The following is an 18,897-nucleotide window of genomic DNA, read 5'->3' on the forward strand; positions in this document are numbered from 1 at the left end:
ACCTGCAGAACAATAAAGGGGACCAACTGAGGCTATGAGGGCTTTTTCTCCCAAGAGCAGAAACGGAGGAGTCGGTGCAAAATGACCAATAATTGGACACTTCACGAAGTCACCTGCAGCTCCGTGCTCTAAAGGTACTTGGAAAAGCTGTAAAGAGGGATGATCTCTCACCTACCCCTCTAAAGTCAAGTCGATTCTTCCTGTATTTTGGGTATACACTATCAAAGAGTACATAAAGAGAAAGATTAAGGAGAATAAATCCTACATTAACAGTGCAACAGGAATTATATTTTAAAAATCTCACATGGAAAACCAGTTACTTACATAGTGCAATGCTGTTGTTAAGTTGAAAAGATTTGCAAAAACAAATTATTAATATTCAAATCAAAATCCAGGATCAAACGATCAAGTAAACTTTTTCAGCGCATCTGAAAATATGCACCATTACTTCAAGTTCTTCACTGAAAGACACTTTCCTTCTCCACACTCTTGCAATTCTACTCCCAATACTTCTGACACTCAAACGTGCAGCCATTTTCCTGAGAGCAAGCAATCCTGCAACACCGGCTGGGTGTCCTACAATTCACACCAGTTCTGACACCACCTACCTGGAGAAGGTGTCAGATCCCGCAGGTTAAGGACTCAGTCCCACAAGACTGCCCCTTCTCCAGATGCCACTGGAAGTCCCTGGTCTCCAATACCTCTGACCAGCTGGCTAGAAATTGGTCTCACCTATATAACCCCCTCCTCAAATTCAGTAATTTGCTAGAATGGCTCCCAGAACTCAAGAAAACAGTTTACTGGCTCCATTACTGCCTTTTTTTTCCTTCTTTTAAATGAAAAGATGTAACTCAGAAACAGCCAGATGGAAGAGAAGCACAGGGTAAGGTATGAGGGAACGAGGAGGCCCTGGCCTTCTTCGGACTCACTAGCTTCCCAACACCTCCAAGTGTTCAGCAAACGGGAAGTTCTCCGAACCCTAACTGTATAAGATTTTTACACAAGCATAATCAAGTGGGCATGATTGATTAAATCATTGCCTGTTGACAATCAAACTCAATCTCTGACCCACTTCCCCCTCCCAGAAGCATGTCTGGATGGGGCAGGGGTAGAAGTGGCCCAGAAAGTTCTAACGCTCTAACTTTCAGGTTCGTTCCCCCAGTAACCAGCCCACCATCCTTAGAGACTTTCCACCTCATTAACATAAAAGTTGTGACTGAAAGGGGCTTTAATGAATAAGAAAAGACACTCCTTTAGCCTTTAAGGCTGTTATCACTCAGGGAATTACAAGGACTTTAGGAGCTATATGCCAGGAAAGGGGCAGCTGCACAAAGACCAAAATACATATTTCTTATTATATCGCAATATCACAGTCATCTACCCCCTCTTTTCAGAATCCTCCAATCCCCAAGTACACGCAAGAAGATAGTTTGTCCTGCAAATCAGGCAAACCCTTCTTTACGATTTAAGTAGTACCAAAATTGGTCTGTTTTGTCCAAGTCAAAATAGGCAGAGAATGACTTCAGATGTACAAAGAGAAACTGGAAGTACATCAGAGAATTAAGTTTTCAATCATCATGACACCGAGACTCTTCCAAGGATTAATCTTTCATTAATTGACCCGGCTCATCAAAGTCTATTTCTAACTTTAGTTTTCAGTTATCATCCTGGATGATATGTTACATCTATTAGTGATATTGTTATAATCCTAATTCCTCAAAAAGTTTAATTCTTTATGGAGCTCACATACCAATACTTCTTCAATGAAACTACCTAAAACCGGTTTTAATAAAATACAACAAGGACTACCAAGATGGTAGGCTCTCAAAGAAATTAAATCATGTGTCTTAAGGTAGACTTTAATTTTCCTGGAACTGATTCCTATTAAGATAAAAGCCTTAAAAAGAATTTAACACGTAACTGCCTCGTTCCAAAAAAGGATCTGAAGCAGCAAGGGAAAGTAAGTGGAGTTGAAACTACAGCTTTAAGGCAATTAAGACAGTCAGTGTTTAATGCTCAGTCAACACTGCAACTTTGAGGGTTGCATCAGACGATAATGCCATTAAAAAAGAAAAGAGGCAACAACTCACTGAGTAATGTCTGAGGCTCCATGATTAACTAACCTGCCTACAGAGCTTCAAACTCCTCTCATCTAATCCCCCTTTCACGTAAGAATCTGACAGACATTTTTGTTGCTCCTTTAATAAGCTATTAACTACATGTGGAGGTTAAAAAAAAACTGAAGTTATTACTACACATACCTGTATTTTTCCTCTCAAAATTCAGAAGGTAATTTTAATGATTCTTCCAATTCAGTGTTTAAATGACAGCAAATACAACACGATATTATCACCATTGTTGAGAATCCCAGATCAGACTAAAATTTTAGCAGGCTCCTAACCATCATCTGACACCACCCTGCCCAACAACCTCCCACAGGCCGCTCTACTGAGTCTAAACCAAGACTTCTTACCCTTCAGCACCTGGGATGGCCTTGCCAGGATTCGAACCTGGATCATCTGTATGGTCAGACAGAGGCTTCCAATGAGCACAAGACCAGCTGCGGGTGCAGATCCCTTCCTCACAATTAAAATTCTGAAATGCCAGGCATTTTCAGAGAACCCAGTTTGCAGAACGACAGGTTTTTACCAGATACTGAAAATAAAGAACTCAGGGGGAAAAAAAAATGAACATAAGGATAAGGCTACATGTCTCCTAGCTAAAAGGCACTTCCATACACACCATCTCCTTTGGTTATAATCACCTTGAAAGGGAGGCAGGTAAAGATCACCCTAACTTTTTACAAATGAAGTCAGTGCAGAGCTGTCAGAACTCTTCTCATGGAACTGAATTCCTCAAAATTGTAAGGAAAACCAGGGGTGTTCTAGAAACTTTACCTTGGCATTTTTCTGGATTGGGCAAAACTTTGGACCTCTTTGGAGGCAAATTTATTCGAGGATCCCCAACAGTCAGTCCCAAAATAGTACCGGCTGGAATTTCTGCTGGTGATGTTATTCCTTTAACAAAAAATAAATAAAACCCAACCTTTTACAAAGTCATTCACAATATATATACTTGCTTGAATATCCAAATTTTTTAATAAAAATTTCTTCTTGGGCTAATTATTAAAAAACCTACATTCCTCTTTTGTCCCATTAATACTTTTAGAGAGTAAATTAACATTCGTAGAGAGTAACATTTCTTACCAAAAACATTAAGTTAACATAACAGAGTATTTTACAACACGAACATGTATATTTCCATCAGTGATAACTACAGTAGCTTCACACACAAACGTAATTGTGTATGGATAAGTAGAGACCTTAGATTTAGTACCTGGGCTATGTGTTCACCTATCATATCAGAATGCCAGTTATTTGGAATACTAACATAAACTCAGAGTTTCCTAAGTTCACTGAGTCAGGACCCTCTCTTCCATGTTCTCGTGCTGTATTATGACAAGGAGTTCCAAGTTAAAAAGCACTGCTCCGTGTAGTTAGCCCAACTGTAAAACACTCTTTTAATGCACTTCCCACTCCTCCCTTCGTCCCCAAACCACCCGGCCAGTATTCCCTCCGAATACCTCCCAACAACTCAAAAATGGCTTCTTGTCTGTGATGAAGGGAAACGCTATCAGGATTCTTACAGGTTTCAATCCACCAGCGGTGAGGTGTCTTGTCTGTGTCTTCTCCCTCCTGAAAAATAACAACTCCTATTCACCAGAGGAATGATGAATCAGACTTGATCATTTTGTTAGGGCTGAGATGTGTGGGCAACTGCTCCCCTATTTAACACACTAATTCACACCAACCGAAGTGCTCTTCTAATCAGAGGCATGGACATAGCATTACACTTCTCTCAAGATTTCACACACTAAAAACCACACCTATGGTTTTCAGAGAGACACCTGCGTTCTTCTCTCAGCACACTACTGACAAAAGAGGCCTGCTCCTTGCTCCTTTCCCACTGCTGCCAACTTCATACCAATTTAAGCAATAAGGCTTTCCCCACAAAAAGAAACACCAAACCTATACTGTGTGAAGAAATCTTTGGCAAAAGGGTATCTTATAATTGCTTTATTCCCGGAAACTTCAAATAAGATACACAAGTCTTTTACTTGTATTTTTCCCAGACAGAATGAGGAATTGAGCTAGGTTTCAAAAATCATCTCAGGGTACTTGGCTGGCTCCAGTCAGAAGAGACTGAAACTCTTAATATCAGGGTCATGAGTTTGAGCCCCATGCTAGTACAAAGATTACTTAAATGAATAAAAATATAAGAACTTGGGGTGCCTGGGAGGCTCAGTCAGTTAAGCATCTGCCTTCGGTTTGGGTTGTGATCTCAGGGTCCTGGGATCAAGCCCCATGTTGGGCTCCCTGCTCAGCGGGGAGCCTGCTTCTCCCTCTCCACCCCGGTTCATGCTGATGCTATCTCTGCCTCTCAAATAAATAAATAAAATCTAAATAAATAAATAAATAAATTTTAAAAATAAAAAACAAAAAGAAAACCAAAAAGCACCTCCGTACCAGGTGCACACCGAGAAAGAGACTTACAGCCATGATTCATACGGAAGTTCACTGAAGTAGGAAATGCTCCTACAGATTCAACGGAAGCAACCTGTTAACATACAAGCTATTTATGTCACTCAGGTAGCATAGGTTATTGGTTTAAAGCACAGGCTCCGGAACCAATCTTCTCAGGTTCAAATCCTCCCTGAGCAACTTATGAGCTGGAGTGGAGCCCCTCGTCTGTGCCAAGCACTGTGCTAACCTAAACACGAGACAGAGTCCTTGCCCTCACCAAGTTCAATGTGAACATCACCTAAGTACACAAGCAAATCTAAACATATAAACTGAGGAAATGTACAAAATGCAATGAAATACAATATAACTGATTTCATTTAACCTGGGGGTCAGGAAGGGATTCCAGAGGGAAATGAGACAGAGGCTGAAATCTGAAGACTAAGGAAGGTTTGCCAAGCGGAGAGGGGGCGAGGACAGAACGTTCGGCCAGGTGGGGAGAAAGCAGGTGAGAAGGCTTTAAGGAAGAGGAGACCTGACATATTCCAGGACCTGAGAGAAGGCCGGCACGGCTGAGCTGCAGTGCAGAGAGAGAGAACCAGGGGCAGGAAGCCACGAGAGTACGCAGTCACGCGAACGACCACAAATACGGTAAGAAGCTACTCAATAGCTTTAGACTGGGAAATGACAATATATGAATCAACTGTTAAGAGACCACTCTGTATCTCTTTGATATGAGGAAGTGGAGATGCAATGCGGGGGGATTGGGGGGAGGTAGGAAAAGAAAAAATGAAAAGATGGGATTGGGAGGGAGACAAACCATAAAAGACTCAATCTCAAAAAACAGACTGAGGGTTGCTGGGGGGAGGGGGGACGGGAGAGGGTGGTGGGGAAATGGACACTGGGGAGGGTATGTGCTATGATGAGTGCTGTGAAATGTGTAAACCTGGCGATTCACAGACCTGTACCCCTGGGGATAAAAATACATTATATGTTTATTAAAAAAAAAAAAAAAAAAGACCATTCTGTTCCCTGCGTGGAGGCTGGAGTGAAAAGAAGGAAGAGCAGAGGAAGTGAGGAGGCTGCTTCAGTGAGACACACTGGTTGAGGCCGGTGTAGAAGCACAGAGAGAGAGGACAGAAGTAGCTTTTGATTTTTAAAGTATTTTTCTTCTAACAGCTCAAAATCTGTTCCCACCTATATCTCATCTGACCACGTGAACTCTGCGGGAGGCCCCGGCACGGAAGGGTCAGCTGTGCTAACACAGGGAAACAAACCAAATCTGAACCTGGAGCGTCTGATTCCTAACCTCGTCGCTCTTCTCTAAACCTGCAGGGGCAACTTGGTAGCCACTGGCCAGAGATCTATTTTTATTTAATTTCTAGTTAATTAAAATTCAATGAAGGTACAAATTCAGCTCCTCGGTCACACCAGCCACATCTCAAGTGCTCAAGAGCTACATGCGGCTAACAGCTACCACACTCGGTGCACCCTTGCCGAAAGCTGGACAGGAGGGCCATACTAGACATTTTGCTCTTAACCTTTTCGGGACCACAGACCTTTAAAACTAGAGGCCCCAGAGAGCCTTATTACATTGCTGGAGGGAATGCAAGCTGGTGCAGCCACTCTGGAAAACAGCATGGAGGTTCCCCAAAACGTTAAAAATAGAGCTACCCTATGACCCAGCAATCGCACTGCTGGGTATTTACCCTAAAGATACAAATGTAGTGATCCGAAGGGGCATGTGAAGCTGAATGTTTATAGCAGCAATGTCCACAACAGCCAAACTGTGGAAAGAGCCCAGATGTCCATCAACAGATGAACAGGTAAAGAAGATGTGATATAAATATACAATGGAGGGGCGCCTGGGTGGCTCAGTGGATTAAAGCCTCTGCCTTCGGCTCAGGTCATGATCCCAGGGTCCTGGGATCAAGCCCCGAATAGAGCTCTCTGCTCGGCAGGGAGCCTGCTCCCCCCCCCCACTTCGTCTGCCTCTCTGCCTACTTGTGATCTCTGTCAAATAAATAAATAAAATCTTAAAAAATAAATATATATATACACACACACACACAATGGACTACTATGCAGCCATCAAAAAATCCTGCCATTTGTAACAATATGGATAGAACTAGAGTATATTATGCTAAGTGAAATCAGTCACTCAAAGAAAGTCAAATACCATACGATTTCACTCGTGTGGAATTTAAGAAACAAAACAGAGGATCAGAAGGGAAGGGAGGGAAAAATAAAACAAGATGAAATGAGAGAGGGAGACAAACTGTAAGAGACTCTTAATCATAGGAAACAAACTGAGGGTTGCTGGAGGGGAGGTGGGGGGATGGAGTCACTGGGTGATGGACATTAAGGAGGGCACGTGATATAATGAACACTGGGTGTTCTGTAAGACTGATGAATCACTGAACTCTGCCTCTGAAACTAACAATACATTGTGTGTTAATTGAATTTAAATTAGAAAAAAGAAAAAAAAAAAACTAGCCCCAGAAAATATGCACCACACAAGTACAAACAAACAAAAAATGGCACAGAGGGGCGCCTGGGTGGCTCAGTGGGTTAAAGCCTCTGCCTTCGGCTCAGGTCATGATCTCAGGGTCGTGGGATCGAGCCCCACATCCGGCTCTCTGCTCAGCGGGGAGCCTGCTTCCTCCTCTCTCTCTGCCTGCTTCTCTGCCTACTTGCGATCTCTGTCTGTCAAATAAATAAATAAAATCTTTTTAAAAAAAAAAAAATGGCACAGAATTTTCGTAACTTTAAGGGCTCTGTTACCCACAAAACTCACAAAACTCACCAACTACATGGACAGTCTGCATTTAATAAGAACAAGTCTGTTTACTTATTAGATTCACTGAGATCTGTTCTTCTAGAAGTGGAAGGTGACCAAGTCTTTGATAAGAAGCAGAGAGAGAGAAAGAAACATTTACAGGCCGTGGCCCCAAATGGTACTGAAGTATGTTAGGTCTCACAAATTTGCTAAGAAGGACATGAGTGGAATAAAGCACCATAGTCGCATTTACTCTCACGGTCTGGACAGAAGCGGCCTTCAGCGCCTCCGTCAGGATGGAGTGGGAAAGCGGACCGATCAACCGGAGCCTGTTCATCTCCATCGTCAAATCACTGAAAGAGAGAAAAGGTCTCAAGATGGAAAAGTCCACCGTACACAGTGTCTGAGCCACTGGTGAAAACAGAGCAAGTCTTCGCTAAAACTATTCAGTGGGTTCAGAGCAAATCCAGCCTGTACCTGATTATAATGCCTGTGGCTGTGGAGATCCAAGAAGACGGCTGGTGTGGATCTCTAGTTCCGTCACCGATGACTTTTTTAACGGGTTTAGCATTTTCTCCATCATCTTTCCGTTTTCTTTTCTTGCCAATTTTCTCATCAGGCAGTTCGGTTTGGCTTTTTTCTTCGGATGTTGTCGGCAGGGGGCCGGGGGTGCAGACAATGGGTTTGATGGGTTCCACACATTGGCATGCTGCTTTGAGTTCCTCTAAAATATCCTAAGGAAATATTGAGACACTTCAGGGGGTTTAGTTCATATTATTTTTTTACTCCCTTTAAAAAATTTACAACTTTATCCCTTTACAAATTAAATGAAATTCACCATCATCAAAAAGCTTTTGGGGCACCTGGGTGGCTCAGTTATTAAGTGTCTACCTTCAGCTCAGGTCACCGTCCCAGGTTCCTGGGATCAAGCCCCGTGTCAGGCTCCCTGCTCAGCGGGAAGCCTGCTTCTCCCTCTCCCACTCCCTCTGCTGGTGTTCCCTCTCTCGCTGTGTCTCCATCTGTCAAATAAATAATATCTTTTAAAAAAAAAAAGCTTTTTTGCTGCTTCAAACAGTGCATGGCATTTGAAACAAAAAAACTCCTAAGTGTAAGGGGCGCCTGGGTGGCTCACTTGGTTAAGCCTCTGCCTTAGGCTTGGGTCATGATCCCTGGGTTCTGGGATTGAGCCCCGCCTGCTTGTGCACGCTGTCAAATAAATAAATAATTATCTTGGGACACCTGGGTGGCTCAGTCGGTCACAATCCCAGAGTCTTGGAATCAAGTCCCGCATGGGGTTCCTTGCTCAACAGGGGGCCTTCTCCCTTTGCCTGCCTCTCCCTCTGCTTGTGCACTCTCTCTCTGACCAAAAAAAAAAAAAAAAAAAAAAAAAAGAAAGAAAAAATCTTAAATAAATAAAATCTTAAAAAAAAACCAAACTCCTAAGTTTGTGAAAATTAATGAAAGACTAATGAAAACAACATGACTACTCTGAACAGTTAACATTTTTTTGAAAATGAGGTTAAAGAGAAAATTTACAGCTTACCATACAAAACCAGTGAACAACAACAACAAAAAAATGAACAACAGATTAAAAATCATCAGACTTACTTAAAAGAGCTTCTCATCATCAAAGAGGCTCTGACAAGCACATAGATACCAGTGAATTCAGGCATCATGGGAGCATTAGACCAAATGCAGCACTTCAAGCCACTATTTAATACAGTGAGTCTTTATCTCTACTTTTGCTTATGGTTTACCAAAACGTAAAAGGTCAAGATTTGCTTCGTTTCATATTCATATAACATTTTCTTCCCTATATTCAAATACCAAGCTATCAGCCCAACTTTAATACTACTTAAACTTCCAAAACACTGATTTCAATGGTAATTAAGAATGCAGTAACAGGGGCATCTGGGCGGCTCGGTCATTAAGCATCCGCCTTAGACTCAGGTCATGATCCCAAGGTCCTGGAATCGAGCCCCACATCGGGTTCCCTGCTCAGTGGGAAGCCTGCTTCTTCCTCTCCCACTCCCCCTGCTTGCATTCCCTCTCTCGCTCTGTCAAATAAATAAAATCTTAAAAAAAAGAATGTAGTAACAGAGTTGCAAGGAAATCATCTCAAGGGTTATACCTGTTTAAGCGTTGGATGAAGCCAGATCCACAACTGCCTGCTCTCAGAAGTGTGACTGGGGGTCCTCTCAGACTTCCAAATAAATGTGACAGGCCCCAGCATCTCTCGAGGGTATCTGTTTGCCCGGTAGAGCAGGACACTACCTTGGCGCTTCCCAGACAGGCAGTGAACTGCCGCGAAAGTCAGTCCTGATGTAAACAAAGACAACATGTCATGATCTCTAGTGATGAGATGGTGCTATCGCCCGATCGCCACACTGTTTCTTGTTGTCTATCTCCCTGAGGGATGATCACTGCGTAGATCAAAGCCTGGCACACGGAAAGTTCTCAATAAATAGTGAATGAATGAATGTGGAGTGAATAGTGAATGAATGATTTGATGAGGTTTGAGTTTCTGCCTGACTGAAGTCACTCCACCCGAACAACGGCTCTCGCTTAACACCTGACAACATTAGAAACGATCTGAAACCAGCCCCCCCTTCTCTAACATTAACACACTTCTTGGGAACAAGAACTGTCTCTCACATTTTGATGTATGTTTAAATTCCAAAAAGCTTCCTTGCTAGAGATATGAATAAATACGCAAAGACTAAAATAGCACTCAGCTTTGAAACAGGTTTACCTGCATCTATGTTACACATCGGAGAAAGAGCCTTCAGGATTTCTTCCTCTTTGCCCTTCAACTCCAAACAACAGTAGTAGGATAAATCCTGCACAGAGGGAGAGGCATAATTAAATACTTAGGAAGGGACATGGGGGAAAACTGTAAGAAGCCAAAGGCCACATAAGAAAAACTTCTACAAGTCCACAACACAGACCAAATTGCTAAAGCTATCATTTTGTAAGTCAAAATCTGAAATCTATTTCTAGGACATCAGCAAATATTCTTAAACCAATCTTAAGCAAAGTCAAAATGAATTTTCATTTAAAATGTTAAGTTACGGTGTCCTTGTCAGAAAGAATATCTGTGGGCGCTCCTAGCTGGCTCAAATGCCCATTGTTGGATAAACAGATAAACAAGATGGAGTATCACATACAACGCAGCACTACTCTTCAGCCTCAAACATGAGGAAATTCCAACATAGGAGACAACATGGCTGAACCTTGAAGACATTATGTTAAGCGAAATAAGCCAGTCTCAAAAGGATAAATATTGTGTGATTCTACTTATATGAGACATCTAGAATGGTCAAATTCCCAGCGACAGAAAGTAGAATGGTGGTTGCTGGGAGCAAGAGGGTGGGCAACGGGGAGTTACTGTTTAACAGGGGTAGTTTCATTTTGAGAAGATGAAAAAGATCTGGAGACGGATGATGACCACAGTTATACAACAATGTGACTACAGTTAATGCCACAGAACTGCGCACTTAAAAATAATTAAAGGGCATGCCTGGCTGGCTCACTCTGTAGGGCATGTAACTCTTGATCTCAAGGTTATAAGTTCAAGCCCCATGTTGGGTGTAAAGATTACTTAAAAACAAAATCTTGGGGCGGCTCAGTTGGTTAGGCATCTGCCTTCAGTTCAAGTCATGATCCCAGGTTCCTAGGATCAAGCTCCACATCAGGCTCCCGGCTCGGGAGGAAGCCTGCTTCTCCCTCTCCACTCCCCCTACTTGTTTCCCCCCTCTTGCTCTGCCTCTCTCTGTCAAATTTAAAAAAAACAAAAATCTTAAAAAAGAAAGTAATTAAAGTGTTCAAATTTGATGTTATGTACATTTAACCACAATTGTTTAAAGGTTCTTATATTGATTATTCTGCTATATTGCTCTCAAGATCTTGGTATCAAAGAATCATAGTATCAATGGCTTTCAAAACTTGGTCAAGGCTTCCAATTATGGCATGAACACGTCACGGGGATAAAAGGCACAGCACAGAATACAGTCAATGATACTGTAATAGCATTGTGTGGTGACAGATGGCAGCTATGCTGCGGTGAGCGTGGCATAACAGAGAGAGAAGCAGAATCACTGTTGTACACCTGTGACTCATTAAGACTGTGTGTCAACTACACTCAGATAAAAAAGTTAAAAAAAAAAAAAATCTGGCCAAGGTCATCCTGCCATTGAAAGATCCTCTGCATAGAGATTTCTAAATATTTACTGGGAGAGAGAAAGCAATTTGATTTAGCAACTGGGGGAGAGGAGAGGGACAAGATTAATACTACCACCAGCTCTACAACAAACTGTCCTCTCAAAGAATTTAAAACAAACTTCCCAGAATCCCACTGAATCATAAACATCCAGAACAGCATTTTGAACATAGCTCTAAGGGCACACAAATATTTGGTGTGGATCAATGACTTCTAAATGAATCAGTACTGAAGAAATCTCAAACGTGACCACCAAGACCCTGCAGGACCTGGCTCCTCTTTATTTCTCCCAAACTAACCTCCGCTTCACATTATCTTCAACCCCACTCTCTTCGTCTTAATCACACCGAATTTATTTCCGTTCTTCCGTCTTACCTGACTTCCTCTGCCTCCCCGACTCTCCCACTGTCTTACCCCTTAGGACTGAGCCCAGACATCACATCCATTTTGTCGAAACCAACCGAAAAAGAAAGGCAGCCGGAAGCACATACCTGAAGGAGGCACCGGTTTGTCATGGCTCGGTAGCAGGCTCTGTGGCTCTTCACCGTCGGCCTCTCCCCCAGGCAGTAGCCCCACTTCTTGACCATGTGAAACCGCTTGGCGTGCCAGATGTGAGTCTCCAACCATATGTTCTTCTTTTGTCTACGGTTGAATTCTAGCACCCGGTTTTTGTGGCATCTCCGAGCTTTATGGCATTTATTCTTTGAATGTTCTTTTTTCTGGTGTACTGCTTTCTCGGCCTGCGGTTTCAAGGACAGAGGCAGATCCTACTTTGTAACAGTCTCAAAACAAAGTTATGTGTGAGGAATTCAAACAACTAGCTTTAGATTAGTATCATACCATTAGTATGCTTAATTTTTTTTTTAATATTTTTATTTATTTATTTGACAGACAGAGATCACAAGTAGGCAGAGAGGCAGGCAGAGAGAGAGGAAGGGAAGCAGGCTTCCTGCAGAGCAGAGAGCCCGATGCGGGGCTCAATCCCAGGACCCTAGGATCATGACCTGAGCTGAAGGCAGAGGCTTTAACCCACTGAGCCACCCAGGTGCCCCCTGCTTAATTTTTTTTTTAAAGATTTAATGTGAGAGAGACAGAGAGAGCACAAGCGGGCGTAGGGGCAGAGGAAGAGGGGGAAAGAGACTCCCCGCTGAGCAGGGCACCCAAGAGGGGGCTTGATTCCAGGACCTGGAGATTGTGACTTAAACCGAAGGCAGATGCTTAACCCACTGAGCCACCCAGGCGCCCCAGTATGCTTATTTTTTTAACTTGGTTATCTCTCCAAAGAAAGAGCAGAAGGGGAGGCAACAGAGTGAAGACCTCAGAGATGGACAAACTTAGAGAGGAAGCCCAGTCCATCACTAACTGAGCAAGCTTCATGGACTCTGAGGATTAGAATATTTATAAAAGGCTCCACACAGTAACACAAGCTTACTGTGGCTATTCATATGAGAGAGCAAGACAACAGTCAGATGCTAGCTTTTTTATTATTGTTTTTTAACCTCTGAGATTAGAACGAAACCCAAAACAGGATGAAAAATATCAAGCGAGGAAAACCTACACATTTCACATTGGCTAGGTCCCAGGAGACAAATGCCAAACCTGATCACTGGGAAACAAACCTTACATTATGTCTAGAAAGCACAAAATCCCTGTTCGGTTTTCGCTCTTAATCTCCTTCATATCTGAGCAAAACTTTGGGGGGGGGGAACAAACCCCAAAACTCTTCCCCTTTAGTCTATGGGCTCCTAAGGATAAAGAGTCTACGTTGATGAACTCTAACCCCACCACCAGAATAGTACCAGTTCAGAGAAGGTGCTCCATGGAGAACTTTTGAATCAGCTAGCAAAGATATGGGTAGCCTAGACAATCTGACAATGTCCAAGTCAAGGATTTTAGTGAAGCCAAAAACAACTAGACTTGAACGAAAATTAAACCCAAGTGTCAAGTTTTCAATGTTGAAAAAGTCAAAAGGCAAATACCAGGCATTGATGCTTTTTTCCCTTAACCTTCCAACTTTGAGCTGGCCACACACCCAAAATGCAGAATTAAAATCGCTAATATGGTAAGGTCAGGATTTTATTTTAAATCTGGCAGGGGACCATCAACTATTTAATGCCATTAAAAGAAAGGGCTTCCAAAAAAAAAAGAAAGGGCTTCCAACCTGAAACAAAAAAAAAGAAAGGGCTTCCAAATACTACATGTAATATCCAACTGCCCGTTAATTAGATAGCAAAGGGGGGTGGGGTGGGAGGGATCATGATTAAACCAAAATATGCAAAATGAGCATGTTGCTTTTTTCATTTTAATTCTATTAGGTTAACAGTTCTCAATTTCTTTTAGTAAGTACTAACTGAAACATTTACACTAAGTGAAACTCATACCTCTTTCTGGGCAATCTCCCGCAACCTCCTGGGAAGGCGCTTGACGTTGTGGCTCATGGCTCTCCGTCTCATGTGCCGGGGCAAGGTCTGGAAAACCAGCGAATTAGAAGACTTCTGGGTCACTGCTTTCAACATAGCACTGATTTCCGCAGCTCGGGCTTGAGCAAAAGTAGAAGCTGTCGACAAAACCAGCACCATCATTAAAGATTAAGTCTCAAATCCATACTTCTGGTAGATCTCAGAAGGAAGAGAGAGCTGAAGTCTGTGGGCTTACAACTCACCCACCACCTGAACCCCCAATTAGATTAACACCGAGGGTGGTTATTTCTGTATTATAAGATTATGAAACTATTCTCAGTGTTACTTTTCTAATCAGATAAAAAGTTTAAAGCAAGTTTACAAAGAATTTCTTAAAACAGAGGCCTACAGGCAATATAATCTCAACCATTTTTAAGGGCAACAATCCCATAAGAAAACAAAGAAAAAGCAAGATTTTAACAATGGTTGTGACTTCAAGGGTTTTTTTTTATATATATATTTTCTGCTTTTTCCAAATACGTACCCATAACTATTACTACTTTTCCTTCTAGAAAAACAGAAATTTTTAGGATGTCAACAGGAGGCACAGAGGTTAGAAGACACACCTAAAGAATACAGGGTTTGGGGATCGCAGGGGCGACGGGAGACAAGGTCTGAAGGGCCTGGTGGTCTTATCCTAGGAGTGTGTTAAATTTGGTTTCATCTTTGCAGAAAGGGTGCTGAGACGCAGAGATGGCATTTTATATTTTAAAAGCGGGTAGGGGAAGGGCAAAGAAGATTTTAGGACGAAAAGGAAGAGTTCACAGATAAGGACTTAGAAGAAGACAAGTAAGAGGGAAAAGAGAGACTGAAGAGAGGAGAACAATCAGGTTCAAGGAAGCTAGAGCCAAAGTCTAGGCCGGAGGCGAGAAGGGAGGAGGAGAGGAGGGAGCTGGGGAGGCGGGCCAAGACAGACACTGAAGTCCGGCTTTATCAGAAACCGAGAGCTCATCGTGTAATCAAACTTCACTTCTTCACAAACACCTACCAGTTATATACTTGGGAATTTCCTGAGACGTGCCCTCGGGACCTGCTTTCCAACCTCCCTTCTTTTTAAACATGATTTTGGAGGAAGACTGCTCCTTCACATCAGGATCCACGGGGGAGTGGTGGGTCATTTTGGTTTGCCGCTGTCGTGAAGTTCCGGGAAAAGGCTCTGGTTTATTTTCAAAAAGAAAACAGAAAGAAATAGGTCAGCCTTACCAAGGATCTGCATTACAGTGGAGAACACCATTCACTGGGTGGCAACAGTAATCATGTTTTTAATCCTACAACCACCCTGTAAGGAGGTTGTTACTATCTTCCCTTGAAAGAGGAGGGAATCTTGGAGATCGAGGTGAATTACCTTGCCCAAGGTGACACTGCTAGTAGACCTCACACTGGCTAATGTTGTAAGCATGACAAATTAACCTTGCATATAACTCATATAAGGGACCTTTTCTCCACAGAGTACAAAATAGATTTTTAAATCTCAGCTCCCTTAAATGCTACAATTTACATGATTTTGTATATTTAATCTATTATCATAATTCTCTGGCACACTCAAGTTGGGAGCCTGCGCTAAATTAAAGAAAGAAATAAAAGCAAAGTCTCTACACAAATGTCTGGGCGATGAAACCACTGACTTTGAGACAACATTGAATCCCTGTCTGCAAATGGAGGGAGAGCTCAGTAGAGAACTTTATGGTGTTTCAGCTTATTTCCATTATAGTTTTAATTATTAAGCCCCTGTACACCATGAAACGTTACAAAGTTTGTCGCTGGGAGGTTTAAATGAGATAGTATGTGTTAAGGCTTCTTACATGGCATGGTAGGCATCAACTGCTGGATCCCAATCTCAATCTTTGAATACGAGTTTAAAACTCAGTTAATCAGACCCAATGCATGCTATTCTTTAAAGCGTCCCCATAAACTTCTTAGTCACCTGCTTGCTGTCTTCCCAAACTGGCATTTTCTATTGCTACCCAATGAACAACTATTACCTTCATATCATAAGTTCTAAAATCAGCACATAAGTTAAACGCAGATATAATAAACACACTGTGCCTCTTTTAGGAAATAAAATACTGTAATTTTTCTTAAGATTTTATTTATTTATTTATTTGTCAGAGAAAGAGAGAGAGAGAACACAAGCACAAGCAGCAGAGGGAGAGGGAGAAGCAGGCTCCCCGCTGAGCAGAGAGCCCTATGCTGGGCTCCATCCCAGACCCTGGGATGACCTGAGCCGAAGACAGATGCTTAGACTGAGCCACCCAGGTGCCCTGAAAATAGTGTGATTTAATAGTAATTGTGTTAAGGTAGAGATATAATATACCCACTCTAATACAGCCAATTCTTATTCCTAGCAGTTATGTACTATAAAGTCACAAAGAACACTGAATTAGCAAACACTGAACCATTGTTCCTAGAGGAAATACATACATATACAAACACATACACACACATATCACACTGATTGCAATCTCACATCATAAAAACAACTCATCCTGGTACATTCTGTTTCCTTTATTTACAAAGGAAAAAAGAGATTCAGAAGTGCTAAGTGATCTGCTGGAACTCAATCCCCAGTGGGAGACGGAGCTCCCTGGGCTCTGCTGTGATACCGCCTAGTCTCCCCCATCTGGTCATCTCTGTCAGAAAGCAGAAGCAAGAACACAGCTGGGAACCGCAGCTAAGATCGTCCACATGGAGTGACTCAAATTTCTCCCCTTTCTTCACAAGTCCACGAATGACCACCAAAGTACCATAAGTATTAATTTGGGGGTTACAAATCAACTTATTTGCAAATACAAAATGTGTGAATAATGAGGGTCAACTGTATCTGTTTTTAATGCAGGTTATTTACTATTTAAATAATAACTATCAAAAAGAGCTGACAAGGGGTGCCTGGGTGGCTCAGTTGGTTAAGCATCTGCCTTCAGCTCAGGTTATGATCTCAGAGTCCTGGGATCGAGCCCCAAGTTGGGCTCCCTGCTCAGTGGAGACTCTGCTTCTCCCTCTCCCTTTGCCCCTCCCCCTGCTCATGCGTGTACTCAGGCTCACGTGTGCTCTTTCTCTCTCAAATAAATAAAATAAAAATCTTAAAAAAGAAAGCATTTTGATCCAAGCGGAGTGGAGAAAGTACTGTGTATCTTACCTTGTTTTTGAGCTTGGAAAGGTCTCCCACCTCCATTATGGTACTTTGTGCCCCTATCGGCCACAAAGCCAGAAGATAAAGTCACATTAGTGGGCTGGTTCCTCATTTTCTTAGCATGTTTTCTTTCTTTTGCATTAGACATTTCTGGAAAGAAAGCAATAAATTTAGTACAGGCACAGGGAACTTCCATACAAAAATAAAAATACATGTAGTCAACAAAAATTCATGTAACTCAAAATCTGATTCTTCACTATAACGAAACTTTGTTTATAGGTGGGCTGATGAGATCAAAATGTTATCATGATACTGATCCACAGAAGATGCATCACCAGGGGCACCTCCAGGGGAGCCATGAATGGTATTAACATCAAAAAACCAATTCAACAGGAAAAAAAATGAGTCTACTGATGGAAGAGACCATTATTAGTATATTCCAGAATGTATCGCCAGATAATTCAATCACATCCCAATGTTGACACTGCACAAAGTCTATTGAAAGAATGAAAAATGAGGTACAAGAGAAGATCCCTCTGCCAAGGCAAAAAATTCTTAGTTGAAACAAGAGCCACCTGAATCACTGATCTAGAGTACACGCTATTCTGATCTTACAAACACATAAATTACTGATGTTTTCATTTCTGCCACTGAGACAAGGCCAGCTGTACCTGTAATTCATAACAGCCAAAATATTTCAATTTAAAACAAGGATAAAGGACAAAATCCTGTGGAGCCTCATGGATTTACTCAGTAGTTCTCAACTCTCAAACTCAACAGCCCCCTTTTACTTTTTCTTTTCCAGTTTATTGATTTATTTGAGAGACAGAAAGAGCAGTGGGGAATAGGCAGAGAGAGGGAGAGAATGTCTTTGGCAGACTCCACACTAAGCATGGAGTCCGACATGGGGCTCAACCTCCTGACCAAGATCATAACCTGAGCCGATACCAAGAGTTGAACCCTTTAACCAACTGAGCCACCCGGGCACTCCTCCCTCTTTTTTCCTAAATGGCCTGCAAACCTGTTTTCTATTTTGAAATGAAATTCATTAATAACATAACTTACTACACATCTAACTTTTACCAATATATACCCTACAATATGTGCCCTAACTATAAGGTAAAGGAGAACTAAAAAGTAATTTCAATAAAATAATGTGTACCTTCTGCATGTAACTATGTCACCACTACTGGGTGACCTTATGTAATAAGGAGACAGGGGTGTATATATACATATATAAAACACAGGGGTATAATCACAACACAGGCCCCAGTACAGGCACTGCCGCAACCTGTACTGCTGGAGAAGAGGCCTGGAAGCCCCCATGCCATAGTCATTAACTCTCTTCTTACTGACTATAGGGAATCTGAAGAGTCTGATGCAAAGGAAGGAAGCTCAGGGTAGCAGAGCCAAGCCGTTCTCTAAGCATTTCAATATTTTAACACCAGTCCTCACTGGTACCTATACATGGAATTACCACGAAATGCAACAGCTACAAAGGCAAAGTAATATAGGTGGGTTGTACCAGAGCCTCAAAGAGAAGGCAGCAATGCCACTGGCGACATAGCTTTCCGAACTAGTGAATACCCCTTGGTAAAGCAGCAAAAGGAAGAGAGGGGGAAGGAGTACAACCTTGTTTTGATTTATTGCGCTCCTAGAAAGTTCAGTGTATATTAAAACCATGTAACTGATATTTTGTGCTTTTATGTAAAACAGGTACTGGGCTACTGTGGAACTTTCCTGCACACTCCAGCATGTCTAACATCCCTGGTCCCTGCCTGACAAATACC

General features: G+C 42.1%; 1 protein-coding gene across 1 annotated transcript in view; it reads right to left on the bottom strand.

The window, feature by feature from the left end:
* POP1 (POP1 homolog, ribonuclease P/MRP subunit) overlaps positions 1–17,257 on the bottom strand; it is a 32,337-nt gene extending 15,080 nt beyond the window's left edge. Inside the window, exons 1-10 of the mRNA XM_080802536.1 lie at positions 17,114–17,257; positions 14,966–15,133; positions 13,900–14,075; positions 12,010–12,258; positions 10,052–10,139; positions 9,431–9,618; positions 7,777–8,033; positions 7,553–7,652; positions 3,584–3,695; positions 2,898–3,017 (exon numbers count right to left, since the gene is read on the bottom strand). Of these exons, the coding sequence (XP_080658662.1) occupies positions 2,898–3,017; positions 3,584–3,695; positions 7,553–7,652; positions 7,777–8,033; positions 9,431–9,618; positions 10,052–10,139; positions 12,010–12,258; positions 13,900–14,075; positions 14,966–15,133; positions 17,114–17,255 (1,600 nt within the window). The 5' untranslated portion in view covers positions 17,256–17,257. The remainder of the gene's footprint in view (positions 1–2,897; positions 3,018–3,583; positions 3,696–7,552; positions 7,653–7,776; positions 8,034–9,430; positions 9,619–10,051; positions 10,140–12,009; positions 12,259–13,899; positions 14,076–14,965; positions 15,134–17,113) is intronic.
* Positions 17,258–18,897: the final 1,640 nt, after the last annotated feature.

The sequence above is a fragment of the Martes martes genome (genome assembly GCF_963455335.1).
Source record: "Martes martes genome assembly, chromosome: 4".
Classification (NCBI taxonomy): Eukaryota; Metazoa; Chordata; class Mammalia; order Carnivora; family Mustelidae; genus Martes; species Martes martes.